Source organism: Rhinoraja longicauda, chromosome 32 (assembly GCF_053455715.1).
Source record: "Rhinoraja longicauda isolate Sanriku21f chromosome 32, sRhiLon1.1, whole genome shotgun sequence".
NCBI lineage: Eukaryota > Metazoa > Chordata > Chondrichthyes > Rajiformes > Arhynchobatidae > Rhinoraja > Rhinoraja longicauda.
In genome coordinates, this window is record NC_135984.1 from 2,129,337 (window position 1) to 2,148,793 (window position 19,457).

Sequence of the window (19,457 nt, forward strand, 5' to 3'; positions counted from 1 at the left end):
ATGTGCTGGCATTGGAGAGGGTCCAGAGGAGGTTTACGAGAATGATCCCAGAAATGATGGGTTAACATGTGATGAGCTTTTTTTTTTCTTTTTTTTATTTTTTTTTATTTTTGAAAAGCATATGTACAAATCGAAATTTAAAAAAAACACATTTGTTACAAAGTTCTTACATAGCTTCAATTTTAAAGTTTTTGACGAGAGAAAGTAAAAATAAAAATATAAAACTATAAACTTGGGAAGAGAGAGTAAGAGGGTTAAAAAAAAAAAAGGATCTAACAATAAAAATTAATGGGAGTAGATCCGGGAGACAAAAACCACAGCTGTACATCCAACCCCCAACTCAAGTTTCAACTTTTTATTTAAATTTTTTATTTTTTTTTATTTTAGTCCTGTGCCAAACCCATTTACTTTTCTAAAAATTCAATAAATGGAGACCATATTTTTAAAAATAACTCAGGTTTGTCGATTAAGGCAAACCTTATTTTTTCCAAATGCAGGGTCTCTGTCATTTCCATAGTCCACATTTTAATTGTGGGGGTTATTGGTTTTTTCCAAAATTTAAGTATTAGTTTTTTCGCAGTTATTAGACTGTAATCAAGAAAATGTACCTGACTTACTGTAAAATTTGTAGTATGTTCTGATAATCCTAATATAATTAATTTTGGGTCCATATCTAATTTTTTATTAATAACTTTAGAAACTATTTTTAAAATCTCCAACCAGAAGTTTTGCATCTTTATACAAGTTACGAAAATATGAGTTAAATTAGCTTCTTGAAATTGACATTTATCACACATAGGAGAGATACTAGGAAAAATCCTATTTAATTTCGTCTTCGAATAATGTAATCTATGTATTATTTTAAATTGTATTAAGGAATGTCTAGTATTCAATGAACATTGATGTATATGTTGTAAACTTTCATCCCATATATCTTGCATTATAAATTGATTCAATTCGTCCTCCCATGCTCGTCTATAAGATTCTGATGACGGAATGTCAATGTCAAGGAGAATATTGTAAATAAAAGATATTAATTTATTTGAGTTATAATGTCGATTCAGGCATACATCAAGTGTTTCTGGACCTCTAAACTTATATTCTTGCATGTGTGATTTTACATAATCTCTAAGTTGTAAATATCTAAAATAATTATTAACATGTAATCCGTACTTCTGCTGTAACTCCTGAAATGAAAGAAAAGTTCCCTTATGATAAAGATCTCCCACCCTTTTGATTCCATAACTTTTCCATTGAGCAAAGCCTCTATCTAAGACAGACGGTTTAAAAGAAGGATTATTCGCAATAGGAAGGAAAACAGATAATTTACTCAATTTTAACGTAAGCTTTAATTGTTTCCAGGTACGGATAACACTATGTATAATGGGATTACCTCCATATGTTTTTTTATTTAAATTTATTGGAGCTAAGAGGATCGCACCAATATCGAATGGTAAACAATCCTCTTTCTCCATCTTTAACCAATCCGGTTGTTGATCAGAATCATCCAACCAGCAGGTTATATTTTTAATATTAACCGCCCAATAATAAAATAAAAAGTTAGGTAAAGCAATTCCTCCATTAATTTTAGACTTACATAAGTGTCTTTTATTTATTCTATGAGTCTTGTAGTCCCAAATAAAATTAGTAACAATTGAATCAATTTTTAAAAAAAACTTTTTTGGAAGGTAGATCGGAATTGCTTGAAATAAGTATAGTAGCTGTGGAAGAAAGATCATCTTTATAGCAATGCTACGACCAACTAATGATATAGGAAGTGTTTTCCAAAATTGGATATTTCTGTGTAATTTAGCAAGTAAAGGAGGAAAATTTGATTTAAATAAAGAAGTATATTTCCTAGTCACGTAAATTCCAAGATATTTAAACTTTTCATAGGCAATTTTAAAAGGAAATTGTTGAAGTATGGCCGGGTTATGCTCCATTATTGGCATAATTTCACTTTTATACCAGTTAATTCTATAACCTGAAAATGAACCAAATTGAGTTATGAGATTTAATAAATTCGGAATGCTAATTTCTGGCTTTGTAATATATATTAATACATCATCCGCATATAAAGAAATTTTATTGGTTGTATGTTTAGTGTTGTAGCCATAAATATCTGAATTTGATTTAATACTCTCAGCAAGTGGTTCTATAATAAGGGCAAATAAAAGTGGTGATAGTGGACATCCTTGTCTACAACCCCTAGCTAAATGAAATTTAGATGACAGCATTTGATTAGTTAATATTCTAGCTGTTGGGGATGTATATAAAAGTTTCACCCATGCACAAAAATTTTCACCTAGTTGAAATTTTTCCATCACTGAGAAAAGATAGGGCCATTCTACTTGATCAAATGCTTTTTCAGCATCTAGCGAGATGATTGCTAAATCTTCATTTAATAGTCTATTTGAATAAATTATATTAAACAAGCGTCTCAAGTTGAAAAATGAATATCGTTTGGCTATAAAGCCTGATTGATCGGGGTGTATCAATTTGTCTATAACTAGACAATCTCTGAGCTAGACTTAATCATGTGATGAGCTTTTGACTGGAGATTAGAAGGATGAGAGGAGACCTCATTAGCACCAAGGAGTCCAGAACAAGGGGCCAGAATAAGGGGTAGGCCATTTAGAACGGAGATGAGGAAAAACTTTTTCAGTCAGAGAGTTGTGAATCTGTGGAATTCTCTGCCTCAGAAGGCAGTGGAGGCCAATTCTCTGAATGCATTCAAGAGAGAGCTAGATAGAGCTCTTAAGGATAGCGGAGTCAGGGGGTATGGGGAGAAGGCAGGAACGGGATACTGATTGAGAATGATCAGCCATGATCACATTGAATGGCGGTGCTGGCTGGAAGGGCCGAATGGCCTCCGAAAAAGGGTCTCGACCCGAAACGCCACCCATTCCTTCTCTCCTGAGATGCTGCCTGACCCGCTGAGTTACTCCAGCATTTCGTGAATAAATACCTCCTATTGTTTATTGTCTATTGAGTGTCCAGGACTGAAGGTGACAGAATAAAAGCATTGTCTCGCTGCGCCACCTGGAGAAAGTTGTGTGACTGTCTGTCCGAAACTGTTTGATAAAAAAAAGGAACCGGTCTGACAGTGACAGTGACGTTGGTCGGATCTGTGCAAGTGAGGTGGGTGGGTGCATGCTCGCTCGCTATAAAAGCAGACAGAAGTAGGAAGAAGCATAGCAGACGCGGCTTGTCCGGAGTGCAGGAGCCAGTCACAGGTGAGGCTTGTCCGGAGTGCAGGAGCCAGTCACAGGTGATCGATCACACGCCGTGTGTGAAGAACATTACGTCTCCAAGTAATGCATTTTGTGTCTTTTTGTAAACTAGCATCTGCAGTTCTTTGTGCGGTCATTTATGTCCAATTGCTGGACTGTTGTAGACCCCACCTTCAGAAAAAAAGGTCCCGACCCGAAACATCACCCACCTGTCCTTGTCCTCCAGAGACCTTGCCTGACCCGCTGAGTTACTCCAGCGTCTGTAGTAAGGGAGGTAAATGCGACGCTGCCATTCGTTTCATGGAGATGTAACACCAGGGATGTCATGGTGAGGGTTTATAAGGCACTGATCTTGGAGTTTGGGGGTTTGGGAGCAGTTTTGTGCCCCATATCTGAGTGAGGAAGGAAGGGTGTGCTGGGTCTGGAGAGGGTCCAGGGGGTCTGGAGAGGGTCCAGGGGGGTCTGGAGAGGGTCCAGGGGGGTCTGGAGAGGGTCCAGGGGGGTCTGGAGAGGGTCCAGGGGGGTCTGGAGAGGGTCCAGGGGGGTCTGGAGAGGGTCCAGGGGGTCCGGAGAGGGTCCAGGGGGTCCGGAGAGGGTCCAGGGGGGTCTGGAGAGGTTCCAGGGGGTCCGGAGAGGGTCCAGGGGGTCCGGAGAGGGTCCAGGAGGGGTCTGGAGAGGGTCCAGGGCCGAGAGAGATGCCGGGCACTGGGCAGGTTCACAGGTAACAACGGTTGGCGGCAACTGTCCAATTTCCCACTTTGGAGGAAAGTTCTTCCCGCTCAGCCTGAGGGAGGGTCCCGACCCGGAGACCAAGGGCCGCCTGCCCAGGTTGTCCAGAGATGCTGCTCCAGCTGGTTGTGTGTGTCCCGGTCCCCCCCCCACCCCCCCACCCTCCCTCTCCCCCTTCCCTCTCCCCCTTCCCTCTCCTCTCTCCCCCTCCTTTCTTCCCCTCCCTCTCCCCCCTCCCTCTTCCCTCCTCCCTCTCCCCCCTCCCTCTCCCCCCCTCCCTCTCCCCCCTCCCTCTCCCCCCTCCCCCTTCCCCCTCCCCCTCCCCCCCTCCCTCTCCCCCTCCCTCTCCCCCTCCCCCCTCCCTCTCTCCCCCCCTCCCTCTTCCCCCTCCCTCTCCCCCTCCCTCTCCCCCCCCTCCCTCTTCCCCCTCCCTCTCCCCCTCCCTCTCCCCCCCTCCCTCTCCCCCCCTCCCTCTTCCCTCTCCCTCTCCCCCTCCCCCCTCCCTCTCCCTCTCCCGTGCTCTGTTGGGGCATGTACCGCTCACACTCTCTCTCTATCTCTCTCCATGTATCGCTCTCTCTCTCTCTCACTCTCACTCTCTCTCACGCTCTCTCTCTCCATGTACCGCTCACACACTCTCTCTCTCTCGCTTCATCCAGTTGGACACCGCCCATCGACCAAGGCTCAAGTTGGGGGCGGTGGAGCAGCGTTAAAACAACAGGATGGGATCACATCGCAGTAAGTTGCAGCCGACTCCTGGCCGGGCAGGTAAGCTCACACACTCACACACTCACACACACACACACACACACACTCACACACACTCACACACACACACACACACTCACTCACACACACACTCACACACACACACACACTCACTCACACACACACTCACACACACACACACACACACACACACACACACACACGTCTCTGCACAGACGGTGGGGCCCGGGCTTGAAACCTCCTGCGGATCAATGAATGAAAGGGGGGGAGAGGGAGAGGGAGAGGGAGGGGGAGAGGGAGGGGGAGAGGGAGGGGGAGAGGGAGGGTGGGAGGGGGAGGGGGAGAGGGAGGGAGAGGGTGAGGGAGAGGGTGAGGGAGAGGGAGGGGGAGAGGGAGGGGGAGAGGGAGGGGGAGAGGGAGAGGGAGGCGAGGGAGGAGAGGGAGAGAGGGAGGGGGTAGAGGAACCCTACATGTTACCAGTGTGGGTGTGTTGTGGGAACAGCTCACTGACTCGGTATCAAGGCACTAAGAAAATTATGACATTTTCAGGCGGGAATCAAAATGGATTTAAAAAATGAAATCGCGTGACTTTGAGATTGCAACTGAGCGATAGACAAACAGTTTGTGGATTGAATATTGAAGGCATCCAGTAAATTGCTCTGTAATTTGAATGCCAATTTTGTGAATGTAGTCGGTAATCGATGTGGGTGATTGTGTGGGCACTCGGTGTGTGGGACAAGGTGGATAGAGAGAGACAGGAACACAGCAGGGAAACAGACCGACCAACACGTCCCATCTACACTCGTCTTACCTGCCGCGTTTAGCCCGTATCCCTCAAAACATTTCCTATCCATGTACCTGGCCAAATGGTGTTTAAATGTTGTGATAGTCCCCCTCAACTACCCATTTTGGCAGCTCGGTCCATACACCCACCACCCTCTGTATGAATAAGTTGCCCCTCAGGTTCCTATTAAATCTTTCCCGCCTCACCTTAAACCGATGTTACATAGATACATAGACAATAGGTGCAGGAGGAGGCCATTCGGCCCTTCGAGCCAGCACCGCCATTCAATGTGATCATGGCTGATCGTCCACAATCAGTACCCTGTTCCTGCCTTCTCCCCATATCCCTTGATTCCACTACCCCCAAGAGCTCCATCTAACTCTTTTTTTGAATGCATCCAGTGAATCGGCCTCCACTGCCTTCTCAGGCAGAGAATTCCACAGATTCACAACTCTCTGTGTGAAAAAGTTTTTCCTCATCTCAGTTATAAATGGCCGACCCCTTATTCTTAAACTGTGGCCCCTGGTTCTGGACTCCCCCAACATCGGGAACATGTTTCCTGCCTCTAACGTGTCCAATCCCTTAATAATTTTATGCCTCTATAAGATCCCCTCTCATCCTTGTAAATTCCAGTATACAAGCCTAGTCGCTCCAGTCTTTCATATGACAGTCCCGCCATTCCGGCAATTAACCTAGTGAACCCACGCTGCACGCCCTCAATAGCAAGAATGTCCTTCCTCAAATTAGGAGGCCAAAACTGCACACAGTACTACAGGTGTGGTCTCACTGGGGCCCTGTACAACTGCAGAAGGACCTCTTTGTTCCTGTACTCAACTCCTCTCGTTATGAAGGCCAATATGCCATTAGGTTTCTTCACTGCATGCTTACTTTCAGTGACTGATGCACTAGGACACCCAGGTCTCATTGTACTTCCCCTTTTCCTAACCTGACACCATTCAGATAATAATCTGCCTTCCTGTTCTTGCCACCAAAGTGGATAACCTCACATTTATCCACATTAAACTGCATCTGCCATGCATCCGTCCACTCACACAACCTGTCCAAGTCACCCTGCAGCCTCATAGCATCCTCTTCACAGTTCACACTGCCACCCAGCTTTGTGTCATCTGAAAATTTGCTAATGTTACATTTAATTCCTTCATCTAAATCATTAATGTATATTGTAAATAGCTGCGGTTCCAGCCCCGAGCCTTGGGGTACCCCACTAGTCACTGCGGTCCCAGCCCCGAGCCTTGCGGTACCCCACTAGTCACTGCGGTCCCAACCCCGAGCCTTGCGGTACCCCACTAGTCACTGCCTGCCATTCTGACAGGGAACCGTTAATCCCTACTCTTTGTTTCCTTTCTGCCAACCAATTTTCTATCCATGTCAATACCCTACCCCCAATACCATGTGCTCTAATTTTGCCCACTTATCTTCCGTGTGGGACCTTATCAAAGGCTTTCTGAAAGTCCATGTGCAATACATCCACTGGCTCCCCCTTGTCGATTTTACTTGTTACTGGTTCTTGAATCCTGTATTTTGGGTCATAGACTTTGTGCATTCAGCCTATCTATTCCCCTTGTGCATGTTTACAAGACCACCCTTCATCATTCTGTCCTCCAATGAGTCACGTCGTGGCCTGCTCAACCTCTCCCTCTAGTTCGGGCCCTCAAGTCCAGGCAACATCCCGGTAAAGCTTTGCTGCATTCTTTCCAACTGAACAACATCCTTCAAAACAGAACACAGTACTCCAAATGAGACCTCCAGTGACTGTGCAAGTAATCCAGTCCTAGCCTTTATCAGGAGAGTTTCAAGAGAGAGTTATGGGTTCAAAGGGTATTTTATTGTCACGTACCAATTAAGGTACAGTGATACTCGATTTACCTTACAGCCGTACTGAAAAACGCAAACAGACACACAACTACAATGCACTCCATAATGTTTGGGACAAAGACCCATTTATTTATTTGCCTCTGTACTCCACAATTTGAGATTTGTAATAGAAAAAAATCACACGTGGTTAAAGTGCACATTGTCAGATTTTATTAAAGGCCATTTTTATACATTTTGATTTCACCATGTAGAAATTACAGCTATGTTTATACATAGTCCCCCCATTTCAGGGCACCGTAATGTTTGGGACACATGGCTTCACAGGTGTCTGTAATTGCTCAGGTGTATTTAAATGCCTCTTTAATGCAGGTATAAGAGAGCTCTCAGCACCTAGTCTTTCCTCCAGTCTTTCCATCACCTTTGGAAACCTTTATTGCCGTTTATCAACATGAGGACCAAAGTTGTGCCAATGAAAGTCAAAGAAGCCATTATGAGACTGAGAAACAAGAATAAAACTGTTAGAGACATCAGCCAAACCTTAGGTTTGCCAAAATCAACTGTTTGAAACATCATTAAGAAGAAAGAGAGCACTGGTGAGTTTACTAATCGCAAAGGGACTGGCAGGCCAAGGAAAACCTCCACAGCTGATGACAGAAGAATTCTCTCTATAATAAAGAAAAATTCCCAAACACTTGTCCAACTGATCAGAAACACTCTTCAGGTGTGGATTTGTCAATGACCGCTGTCCGCAGAAGATTTCATGAACAGAAATACAGAGGCTGCACTGCAAGATGCAAATCAATGGTTAGCTGCATAAATAGGATGGCCAGGTTACAGTTTGCCAAGAAGTACATGAAAGAGCAACCACAGTTCTGGAAAAAGGTCTTGTGGACAGATGAGACGAAGATTAACTTATATCAGAGTAATGGCAAGAGCAAAGTATGGAGGAGAGAAGGAACTGCCCAAGATCCAAAGCATACCACCTCATTAGGCTTGTATACACTGGAATTTAGAAGGATGAGAGGAGATCTTATCGAAACGTATAAGATTATTAAGGGGTTGGACACGTTAGAGGCAGGAAACATGTTCCCAATGTTGGGGGAGTCCAGAACAAGGGGCCACAGTTTAAGAATAAGGGGTAGGCCATTTAGAACTGAGATGAGGAAACACTTTTTCAGTCAGAGAGTTGTGAATCTGTGGAATTCTCTGCCTCAGAAGGCAGTGGAGGTCAATTCTCTGAATGCATTCAAGAGAGAACTGGATAGAGCTCTTAAGGATACTGGTGTCAGGGGGTGGGGAGAAGGCAGGAACAGGGTACTGATTGAGAATGATTAGCCATGATCACATTGAATGGCAGTGCTGGCTCGAAGGGCCGAATGGCCTACTCCTGCACCTATTGTCTAACTGCCCAAGATCCAAAGCATACCACCTCATCTGTGAAACACGGTGGTGGGGGTGTTATGGCCTGGGCATGTATGGCTGCTGAAGGTACTGGCTCACTTATCTTCATTGATGATACAACTGCTGATGGTAGTAGCATAATGAATTCTGAAGTGTACAAGTCAAGTCAAGTCAAGTCAATTTTATTTGTATAGCACATTTAAAAACAACCCACGTTGACCAAAGTGCTGTACATCTGATTAGGTTCCAATGGGAAAAAAATGAAACATACAGTAGCACGCAAACAGTTCACAGCGCCTCCTCATGAGCAATGTACAGACACATCCTATCTGCTCGTTCAAACAAATGCCTCAAAACTCATTGGCCGGCGGTTTATTCTACAGTAAGGCAATGATCCCAAACATACTGTTAAAGCAACAAAGGAGTTTTTCAAAGCTAAACAATAGTCAATTCTTGAGTGGCCAAGTCAATCACCTAATCTGAACACAATTGAGCGTGTCTTTTATATGCTGAAGAGAAAACTGAAGGGGACTAGCCCCCAAAACAAGCCTAAGCTAAAGATGGCTGTAATACAGGCCTGGCAGAGCATCACCAGAGAAGACACCCAGCAACTGGTGATGTCCATGAATCACAGACTTCAAGCAGTCATTGCATGCAAAGGATATGCAACAAAATACTAAACATAACTACTTTCATTTATATGGCATTGCTGTGTCCCAAACATTATGGTGCCTTGAAATGGGGGGGACTATGTATAAACACTGCTGTAATTTCTACATGGTGAAACCAAAATGTATAAAAATGGCTTTTATTAAAATCTGACAATGTGCACTTTAACCACATGTGATTTTTTTCTGTTACAAATCTCAAATTGTTGAGTACAGAGGCAAATAAATAAACGATGGATCTTTGTCCCAAACATTATGGAGGGCACTGTTCATAAAGGTTAACATAAAGATCCACCACAGCAGATTCCCCACATTCCTCACTGTGATGGAAGGCAATAAAGTCTTATCTTCTTCACTCCTTATTCTCCCGCAAACAGCAAGGCTATTGAGGGCGTGCAGCGTAGGTTTACTAGGTTAATTCCCGGAATTGCGGGACTATCATATGTTGAAAGACTGGAGCGACTAGGCTTGTATACACTGGAATTTAGAAGGATGAGAGGAGATCTTATCGAAACGTATAAGATTATTAAGGGGTTGGACACGTTAGAGGCAGGAAACATGTTCCCAATGTTGGGGGAGTCCAGAACCAGGGGCCACAGTTTAAGAATAAGGGGTAGGCCATTTAGAACTGAGATGAGGAAAAACTTTTTCAGTCAGAGAGTTGTGAATCTGTGGAATTCTCTGCCTCAGAAGGCAGTGGAGGCCAATTCTCTGAATGCATTCAAGAGAGAGCTAGATAGAGCTCTTAAGGATAGTGGAGTTGGAGTATGGGGAGAAGGCAGGAACGGGGTACTGATTGAGAATGATCAGCCATGATCACATTGAATGGCGGTGCTGGCTCGAAGGGCCAAACGGCCTCCTCCTGCACCTATTGTCTATTGTCTATAGGACAGTCAAAACATCCGCAGTCGGGGCGGTCGAAGCTCCCGCGGCTTGGAGCTCCCGAAGTCGGTCCCTAACCAAGGACCGTGAGCTCCACGATGTTAAGTCCGCAGGCTCCTGCGATTAGAGCTCCCAAAGTCGATCCCCAGCAAGAGGCCGCCAGCTCCAAGAAGTTAGGCCGCAGTGTGGACGGAGATACGATACGGAAAAAGTCGCATCTCCGTCGAGGAAAGAGATTACAAATAGTTTCCCCCAACCCCCCACATAACACAAAACTAAAGATACCTAGGTAAAACCTATTGGTCAGTGATAATCCCCTCACTCATGCAGTTAAGGAAATGTTTTCCAGTTTACGAAATGTTTTTCGGTTTGAGCTGAATTAATGCCAGGCCTTTTGTCTTTCCTCACGAGGAGACGAATGTGATTTCAAAATGTACGACAGCAAGAATCACTTTAGGATGATCAGAAATATGAACCATGAGATTCTCAGGGTGTATGACGATGGAACTCAATACCCTACTGCCGCCTTTGCTCAGCGACCAGTCCCAAGGTCAGAAGCAGGTTTGTATTTTCTCTTGTGGGTAAAAACCTGCAGATGCCGGTTAAAATCGAAGGTAGACACAAAATGCTGGAGTTACTCAGCGGGTCAGGCAGCATCTCGAGAGAGAGAAGGAATGGGTGATGTTTCGGGTCGAGACCCATCATCAGACTGATGTCAGGGGAGGGGGCGGGACAGCATGGTCGCATGGAAAGCCCTCAATAACACGGGGAAAATCTGGACGTCTCGGATGTCCAAGGGTCTCAAACGGAGATTCTTCCATGCAACTGTAGAGACAATATGATTGTACATGTGTGAGGCATGGACTCACCCGAGCACTGTCCAAGTCTCTCGATGGTGTCTACACCCGAATGCTCAGAAACGTTCAAAATGTCAGTTGGAGGGACCACACCACCAACGCCCAGCTCCATGGGGAGCTTCCATCTCTGACCGAGAAGATCAGGTGGAGAAGGATGAGGCTCGCTGGTCATTGCCACCGCCATCCAGAAACACCAGCAAACAAGATTGTGCTGTGGGAACCCACCCATGGAAGACAGAACCCGGGCCCACCAAACAAGACCATGCTGAAGATGACGATGGAAGACGCATGTGTAGAGACACAAGTGGAGCTGGCCAGCTGTATGGAGGACGGAGATGTGTGATGCGTCCATCACCGTGCCCGTCGCAAACCAGCACCACTGCGTCGCTAATGTTTTCAACGATTTAAACAAAAAACTCACCGCTTTTCCCAAAAATGAAAAAAAAATCATGCATTTAACTAATTTCATCTTGAAAGTAATTACTGCTTCTGGCTGCAACTTTCAGCAAAGTCTTTAGATTGCATCTTGGAATATTGGCACATTTCTCCTTATCTGTTTGTTTGCTTTGAGTGTATTCCTCAGAGCCCATCGATGGTTGTCTATGCATCCCACTTGCCCCTGGTGCGGACCCATGAGTGACACGAGATGATTTAAACTCAACCATTGACTTCCCCACAGATATTCCTCGCAACAAACCATCTTTGCCTCTGTCCGCAGTCTGAACCAAACTCACTCACAATCCTCTCATTGATTTCAAATCCCTCTTGTGCCTTGCCTTATCTCTGTCACCTCATGCAACCTTGGAATTCATTTGGGACCTTATGACCTTCCCAATCCTGAGCCAACATTCCATAATTTGGAATTATCCACATTGAATACTTTATTGCCACATTTGACATGGTATGCAAATAGTCGCCCATAAAGGACGCTTACAAAGTCGTCGTCCCCCCCCCCCCCGCCGGGTCCTCCTTTATTCTCCCCCCACACGGCGGTCCCCCCACGCCGGGTCCTCCTTTCTTCCTTCTCCCGGCAGCGGCGTCCTCACTTCCACATGTCCATCCTCGGCCATCGGTTGGCGCCATCATCGACCGTCGCAACGACCTGTCCACTATCGCTGCTGGGTCCTCTCTGGACGCCTCCATGGTGCAAACCCAGGCCCCAGCCGCAGGCTCCACAGACCAAGGCCCCAGCCACAGGCTCCACAGACCCAGGCCCCAGCCGTGGGCTCCATAGACCCAGGCCCCAGCCACGGGTTCCACAGACCCAGGCCCCAGCCGCAGGCTCCACAGACCAAGGCCCCAGCCACAGGCTCCACAGACCCAGGCCCCAGCCGTGGGCTCCATAGACCCAGGCCCCAGCCGCAGGCTCCACAGACCAAGGCCCCAGCCACAGGCTCCACAGACCCAGGCCCCAGCCATGGGCTCCATAGACCCAGGCCCCAGCCACGGGTTCCACAGACCCAGGCCCCAGCTGTGGGCTCCACAGACCCAGGCCCCAGCCACAGGCTCCACAGACCCAGGCCCCAGCCACAGGTTCCACAGACCCAGGCCCCAGCCACGGGCTCCACAGACCTAGGTCCCAGCCACAGGCTCCACAGACCTAGGCCTCAGCCACGGGCTCCACAGACCCAGGCCCCAGCCAAATGCTCCACAGACCCAGGCCCCAGCCATGGGCTCCATAGACCCAGGCCCCAGCCACAGGCTCCACAGACCAAGGCCCCAGCCACAGGCTCCACAGACCCAGGAGCCGTCGGCCACGAGCTTCGTCGACCCGCAAGGCTCCACCTCCAGCCCGGGAAGGAGCAGCTCGTAAACATTATATCCTAAGCCGCGAGTATTGAGAGAGTCGCCCTGACCACAGAGCTCAGCAGAGCCTTGTTGGGTTGCCAAAGTCTATATGAGCGTGTTTCGATGACAGAGGCCTCCATTGTGATAATTGCACAGCTGCAGAGTGATGAAACAGCAAGTGCGTCATTCTGGAGAAGAACTTCCCTCTTCCTTCAGGAGGAGCATGCATCTTCTTCTTGCGTTTGAGGCAGCAGAAATGATGTAACACCCTCCAGGCGCTGTCAAGTCAAGTCAAGTCAATTATATTTGTATAGCACATTTAAAAACAACCCACGTTGACCAAAGTGCTGTACATCTGATTAGGTACTAAGGGGAAAAAAATGCTGTAGCCAGTGCAATGTGCTGTTGTCAAGAGTCGTGAGGTCTACCCCTCCACCAGGGGGACGGAGGACAGTGCAGTCGAACATGACGTGCTGAGGAGCATGCTGATGGATGGTAACCCTGCCTACACTGATGGAATGGCAAGGAGAGAGGCCACAGCTTCAAGTCCTGGGCACGATATCTCTAAAGATCTGGCACAAAGAAAGCTCATCAGCACCTCTACTTTCTGAGAAGACTGAGGTGCCTCTGTATGCCACCGAATGCTCTATCGAAAGTCAGCAGGTTTAGCTTAGTTTAGAGATACAGCACAGAAACAGGCCCTTCGCCCCATCGAGTCCGCACCGACCAGCGATCCCCGCACATTAACACTATCCCACACCGGAGATCCCGGAGAAAACTCACGGAAGCCGCAGGGAGAACTTACAAACTCTGTACAGACAGCACCCGTGGTCAGGATCGAACCCGGGTCTCTGGTGCCGTAAGGCAGCAACTTTACCGCTGCGCCACCGTGCCGCCCTGATGATAGATGGTATTTAGAGACCTGAGGAAGAGCATCTTTATGTAGAGAATGGTTCCAACCTCCAATTTATTGCCTGTAAGGATGGTGCAAGTGGAATCAGTGCCTTCAAAAGGAAATTGGATGGGCATAGGGTGCTGAGTGTTGCTGGGCTGGAGGGGGGATGGAGCTTTAGAAAACAGAAAAGCCGGTTAATTGCCATAAACTTTGGGAAATAAAAGAAACACAACAATCATACAGTATGTTCTAAATTTATAAACTAGTCTGTACCTTCATGACTTTAAATAATTCTAACACCTATTATGCTCAATTTCAACAGATAAAGATGGCATAACATTTAACATGAGATGGTACAAAACACGAGGCAATATACAGCTGCCCATTGGCATCCCAGTGGTGTTCCAGATTAAAGTCAATGGGTTGGACTATCACTTGTGTTGTACTACGCAAGAAAACAGAAAAGTCTTGATGTTTAAGGTAATTCCAAACTGCATTTAGCAGACTGAACACCATAAAATGGCCTTCATTTTATTGGTACTTCAAAGTAATGTTATCAAAGAAAATTTGATACTATCAAAATAGTAGATACATTCATTTCCAAGGGCATTGGGCCCAGGCAGCTGAATAAACAGCCACTAACACTGGGGAAAGTAATGCACTAGAGAACAGAATTACAATCCTCCTTAGATTGGAGGTTACACAACTAAACAGCATTGTTGTGTAGAGGTATCTTGAAGTTCAAATTCATAGATCACTGACGGTGGCAGCACAAATAGAGAGGTGGTAAAAAAGGCATATGGTATGCTTGCCTTCATTGCAAGGGGCATTGAGTCAAGAGTTAGGAAGTCATGATGCAGCTGCTGAGGAGGTGGATGGACCATCCAGTTGCTTGATGAGGAGGGTTTCAGCAATGGAGAGAGATTGGATGGACTTTGATTGTTTTCTCTGGATTGTCAGAGGAAGAGAGAAGATTTGATAGATTGTGCCATACAAGTTCAACTAGTAATTTTTATTGTGGTGAACACAACTTAGTTTAGTTTAGTTTAGAGAGTTGGCGTGGAAATAGGCCCTTCGGCCCACCAAATCCATGTCGACCGTTGGTCATCCTCACGCTCCTTCCATGTTATTCCCACTTTCGCATCCTACACACGAGGCTGCAATTTACAGAGGCCAACTGACCTACAAACCTGCCCGCCTTTGGAATGTGGGAAGAAACCGGAGCACCCGGAGGAAACCCAAGCAGTCACAAGGAGAACGTGTACGGACAGCACCCATAGTTAGGATCAAACATGAGTCTCGGGTCCTGGGAGGCAGCAACTCTACCGCTGTGCTGCCCTGATCTGGGTATTATTTTTCTTTCGTATCTTCAGTTTAGATTTCCTCCTTAAAATGGCCTACAGAAAGCTGAAGTTTCACACTTGTACCACCGGATGGAGATGGCTAGCACCCAGGTGCCCATCGTTTTCCATTCATGCACTTAAGTCTTTGTGGAAAATGCACAGGGGTTCCTGTACACAAATATAAAAATGTTCATTGTGTTTTCATGTTATCTTCTTGCTTTGTCTTTTCATTTCTTTACCTCCACCTGATTTGACTTTAATTTGTAAGAAGGAACTGCAGATGCTGGTTTCAACCAAAGATAGACACAGTAACTCAGCGGGACAGGCAGCATCTCGGGAGAGAAGGAATGGGTGACGTTTCAGGTCGAGTCCCTTCTTCAGAGATGCTGCCTGTCCCGTTGAGTTATGTCAGCTTTATGTGTCTATCTTTGACTTTTATTTGTCTCTTTCACAACCCACAAATAGTTGCAGATAGGCTACTGATTCTATAATTTACCACAACCTTAACGGATGAATATTTGGCAGAATATAGGAGATTAGTGGGCAAAATTAGAGCACATGGTATTGGGGGTAGGGTACTGACATGAATAGAAAATTGGTTGACAGACAGAAAGCAAAGAGTGGGGATAAATGGGTCCCTTTCGGAATGGCAGGCAGTGACCAGTGGGGTACCGCAAGGTTCGGTGCTGGGACCCCAGCTATTTACGATATACATTAATGACTTAGATGAAGGGATTAAAAGTACCATTAGCAAATTTGCAGATGATACTAAGCTGGGGGGTAGTGTGAATTGTGAGGAAGATGCAATAAGGCTGCAGGGTGACTTGGACAGGTTGTGTGAGTGGGCGGATACATGGCAGATGCAGTTTAATGTAGATAAGTGTGAGGTTATTCACTTTGGAAGTAAGAATAGAAAGGCAGATTATTATCTGAATGGTGTCAATTTAGGAAGAGGGGATGTTCAACGAGATCTGGGTGTCCTAGTGCATCAGTCACTGAAAGGAAGCATGCAGGTACAGCAGGCAGTGAAGAAAGCCAATGGAATGTTGGCCTTCATAACAAGAGGAGTTGAGTATAGGAGCAAAGAGGTCCTTCTACAGTTGTACCGGTCCCTGGTGAGACCGCACCTGGAGTACTGTGTGCAGTTTTGGTCTCCAAATTTGAGGAAGGATATTCTTGCTATTGAGGGCGTGCAGCGTAGGTTCACTAGGTTAATTCCCGGAATGGCGGGACTGTCGTATGTTGAAAGGCTGGAGCAATTAGGCTTGTATTCACTGGAATTTAGAAGGATGAGGGGGGATCTTATTGAAACATATAAGATAATTAGGGGATTGGACACATTAGAGGCAGGAAACATGTTCCCAATGTTGGGGGAGTCCAGAACAAGGGGCCACAGTTTAAGAATAAGGGGTAGGCCATTTAGAACGGAGATGAGGAAGAACTTTTTCAGTCAGAGAGTGGTGAAGGTGTGGAATTCTCTGCTGCAGAAGGCAGTGGAGGCCAGTTCTGATGCTTTCAAGAGAGAGCTGGATAGAGCTCTTAAGGATAGCGGAGTGAGGGGGTATGGGGAGAAGGCAGGAACGGGGTACTGATTGAGAGTGATCAGCCATGATCGCATTGAATGGCGGTGCTGGCTCGAAGGGCTGAATGGCCTACTCCTGCACCTATTGTCTATTGTCTATAATATAAAGATCTTATAACTTATCCCGGCTGAAGGCTATCATTCTGTCTGTCCCATCAGCAATCTCCACAGCAAGCGTGCGATCTTTGGTACTCTGTGGATGGCTCAATTGTTAATTAGGTATTGTCTTTCCGCTGACTGGTTAGCACACCACAAAAGCTTTTCACTGTACCTCGGTGCACACAATACAGTAAACTCAACTAAATGTGTTTTGGTCTGCAAGATTCTAAACAGAGATTCTCTTGTTTTCAGGAAGGCCGAGCTCCAAATATCGTTAAACGGAATATGAACATTATCTTTTTCAAGCAGTTTTTAGATGGACAATATTACAAATTTGAATCTGCATCGGCACATGGATGGTTCTTATGCACCAAAGATCACACTCTTGCTATGAAGATTGTTGATGGGACAGATGAAATGATAGCCATCGGCTTGGATAAGTTATAAGACCCTTATACTCTGCCATATATTTATCATATTCTCGCTGCTTCAGTAACATACCATGTTTAGTATTACTTAAATTAACATTCCCAGTTAAGCACTTTCAGTGATCTCTGTTTAATCAAGTCTCCCTTCGGCTATCAAAGAAGTGAGCAGATTGTCAAAGATTAATGACACACACACCAAGTTGTTAAAAGCTTAGTATGGCTCAGACCATTATTTAACTCTGGGCCTAGAAGTGATCCCACTTCATACCGCTGGGGTGTAAGCTACCCAAGCGAAATATGAGGTGCTGTTCCTCCAATTTGCGCTGGGCCTCACTCTGACAATGGAGGAGGTCCAGGACAGAAAGGTCAGTGTGGGAATAGGAGGGGGAGTTAAAGTGTTTAGCAACCGGGAGATCAGACAGGTTTAGGCAGACCGAGCAGCAGGTGTTCAGCGAAATGATCGCCGAGCCTGCTCTTGGTCTCACCGATATACAGGAGTAGTTTACACTCCACCGGTATGAATATTGACTTCTCTAACTTCAAGTAGCCCTTGCTTTCCCTCTCTCTCCATCCCCTCCCCCCTCCTAGTTCTCCCACCAGTCTTAGTGTCACCAACTACATTTTATCTCTGTACCACCCACTCCCCTGATATCAGTCTGAAGAAGGGTCTTGTCACCCAATCCTTCTCTCCAGAGATGCTGCCTGTCCTGCTGAGTTACTTGAGCAATGTGTACCTAAGCTAGACCATGTATTGGATGGTGGGATTTGGCAAGTCTGCTATATTATGACAGCCATGGACCAAATGATCTCCTGTGATATAATGTTCTTTCATTCTATGGTCAATTCAAATTCAGGTGGATGTGAAAGATTTGATGTAGGATTTCAGACTATTCTTTCTAGTGCCATGTGCAATATTTGTTTAGTTTAGTTTAGAGATACGACGTGGAAACAGGCCCTTCGGTCCACCGAGTCCATACCAACCATAGTGGTCCCTGCACACAGACACTATCCTACACACCAGGGACAGTTTACATTTATACCAAGTCAATTAACCTACAAACCTACAAACTTGCATGTCTTTGGAGTGTGGGAGGAACCTGGAGAAAACCCACGTGGTCACGGGGAGAACGTACAAACTCCATACAGACAGCACCCGTAGTCAGGATCGAACCTGAGTCTTAGGCACTGTAAGGCGGCAACTCTACCACTAAGCCACCATGCCGATATGGTCAATGATTAAATTATCTGATTTCTCACACCTGTTGTGCGATTTTCTTTTTCATATTAACCAATGCTATTCAAACTTTTCCCATTGAAGCTTAATGTAGATCATTGAAAAAATACAGAAAGCCATTAGGGATGTGTTGTCATGACACTATTTACCTGAACTCAAAAAGGCTTACACTTTGATAATCTCAATTCCACATTGTACACCCATTTGTAATATTGTAATGTAAAACATGCTAGTTTCTGCTCAGCACAATTAGGCCTTAAATCAGATAATCCGGTCAATAAATTATTTAACTGAAGCTCGTGATCACAATATTGGAAGCTTTACTGTATTTCTAAATGGTGGGAGGGGATTTTTGAACAATGAGAATGGAGATCAGGTCTCAGTTCTTCCAGCAGTGGAAACTCCCATACTGAGGGGACACTGGGAGTACCAATGCAAAACTCTTAGGGCTAGCGGAATCGAGGGATATGGGGAGAAAGCAGGAACAGGGTACTGATTTAGGATGATCAACCATGATTATATTGAATGGCGGTATAAGAAAATAACTGCAGATGCTGGTACAAATCGATTTATTCACTAAATGCTGGAGTAACTCAGCAGGTCAGGCAGCATCTCGGGAGAGAAGGAATGGGTGACGTTTCGGGTCGAGACCCTTCTTCAGACTGATGTCGGGGGTGGGACAAAGGAAGGATATAGGTGGAGACAGGAAGATAGAGGGAGATCTGGGAAGGAGGAGGGGAAGGGAGGGACAGAGGAGCTATCTGAAGTTGGAGAAGTCAACGTTCATACCACCGGGCCGCAAACTGCCCAGGCGAAATATGAGGTGCTGCTCCTCCAATTTCCGGCGGGCCTCACTATGGCACTGGAGGAGGCCCATGACAGAGAGGTCAGACTGGGAATGGGAGGGGGAGTTGAAGTGCTGGGCCACCGGGAGATCAGTGGCGTTAATGCGGACCGAGCGCAGGTGTT

At 46.0% G+C, this 19,457-nt stretch overlaps 1 protein-coding gene across 1 annotated transcript; it reads left to right on the plus strand.

Annotated features, from left to right (window-relative positions):
* The first annotated feature begins 4,618 nt into the window (after positions 1–4,618).
* LOC144608764 (uncharacterized) lies at positions 4,619–17,647 on the plus strand. Its single transcript, XM_078426844.1, has 4 exons — positions 4,619–4,730; positions 10,677–10,823; positions 14,125–14,282; positions 17,079–17,647. Exons 1-4 carry the CDS (start codon positions 4,685–4,687, stop codon positions 17,271–17,273), a joined length of 546 nt encoding a protein of 181 aa, XP_078282970.1. The 5' UTR covers positions 4,619–4,684; the 3' UTR covers positions 17,274–17,647.
* Positions 17,648–19,457: the final 1,810 nt, after the last annotated feature.

Coding starts and splice junctions, on each gene's coding strand:
- LOC144608764 (XM_078426844.1), top strand. CDS start 4,685: ATGGGATCACATCGCAGTAAGTTGCAGCCGACTCCTGGCCGGGCAG. Junction 4,731..10,676: donor GCCGACTCCTGGCCGGGCAG/GTAAGCTCACAC, acceptor CCTCACGAGGAG/ACGAATGTGATTTCAAAATG. Junction 10,824..14,124: donor AGTCCCAAGGTCAGAAGCAG/GTTTGTATTTTC, acceptor CAATTTCAACAG/ATAAAGATGGCATAACATTT.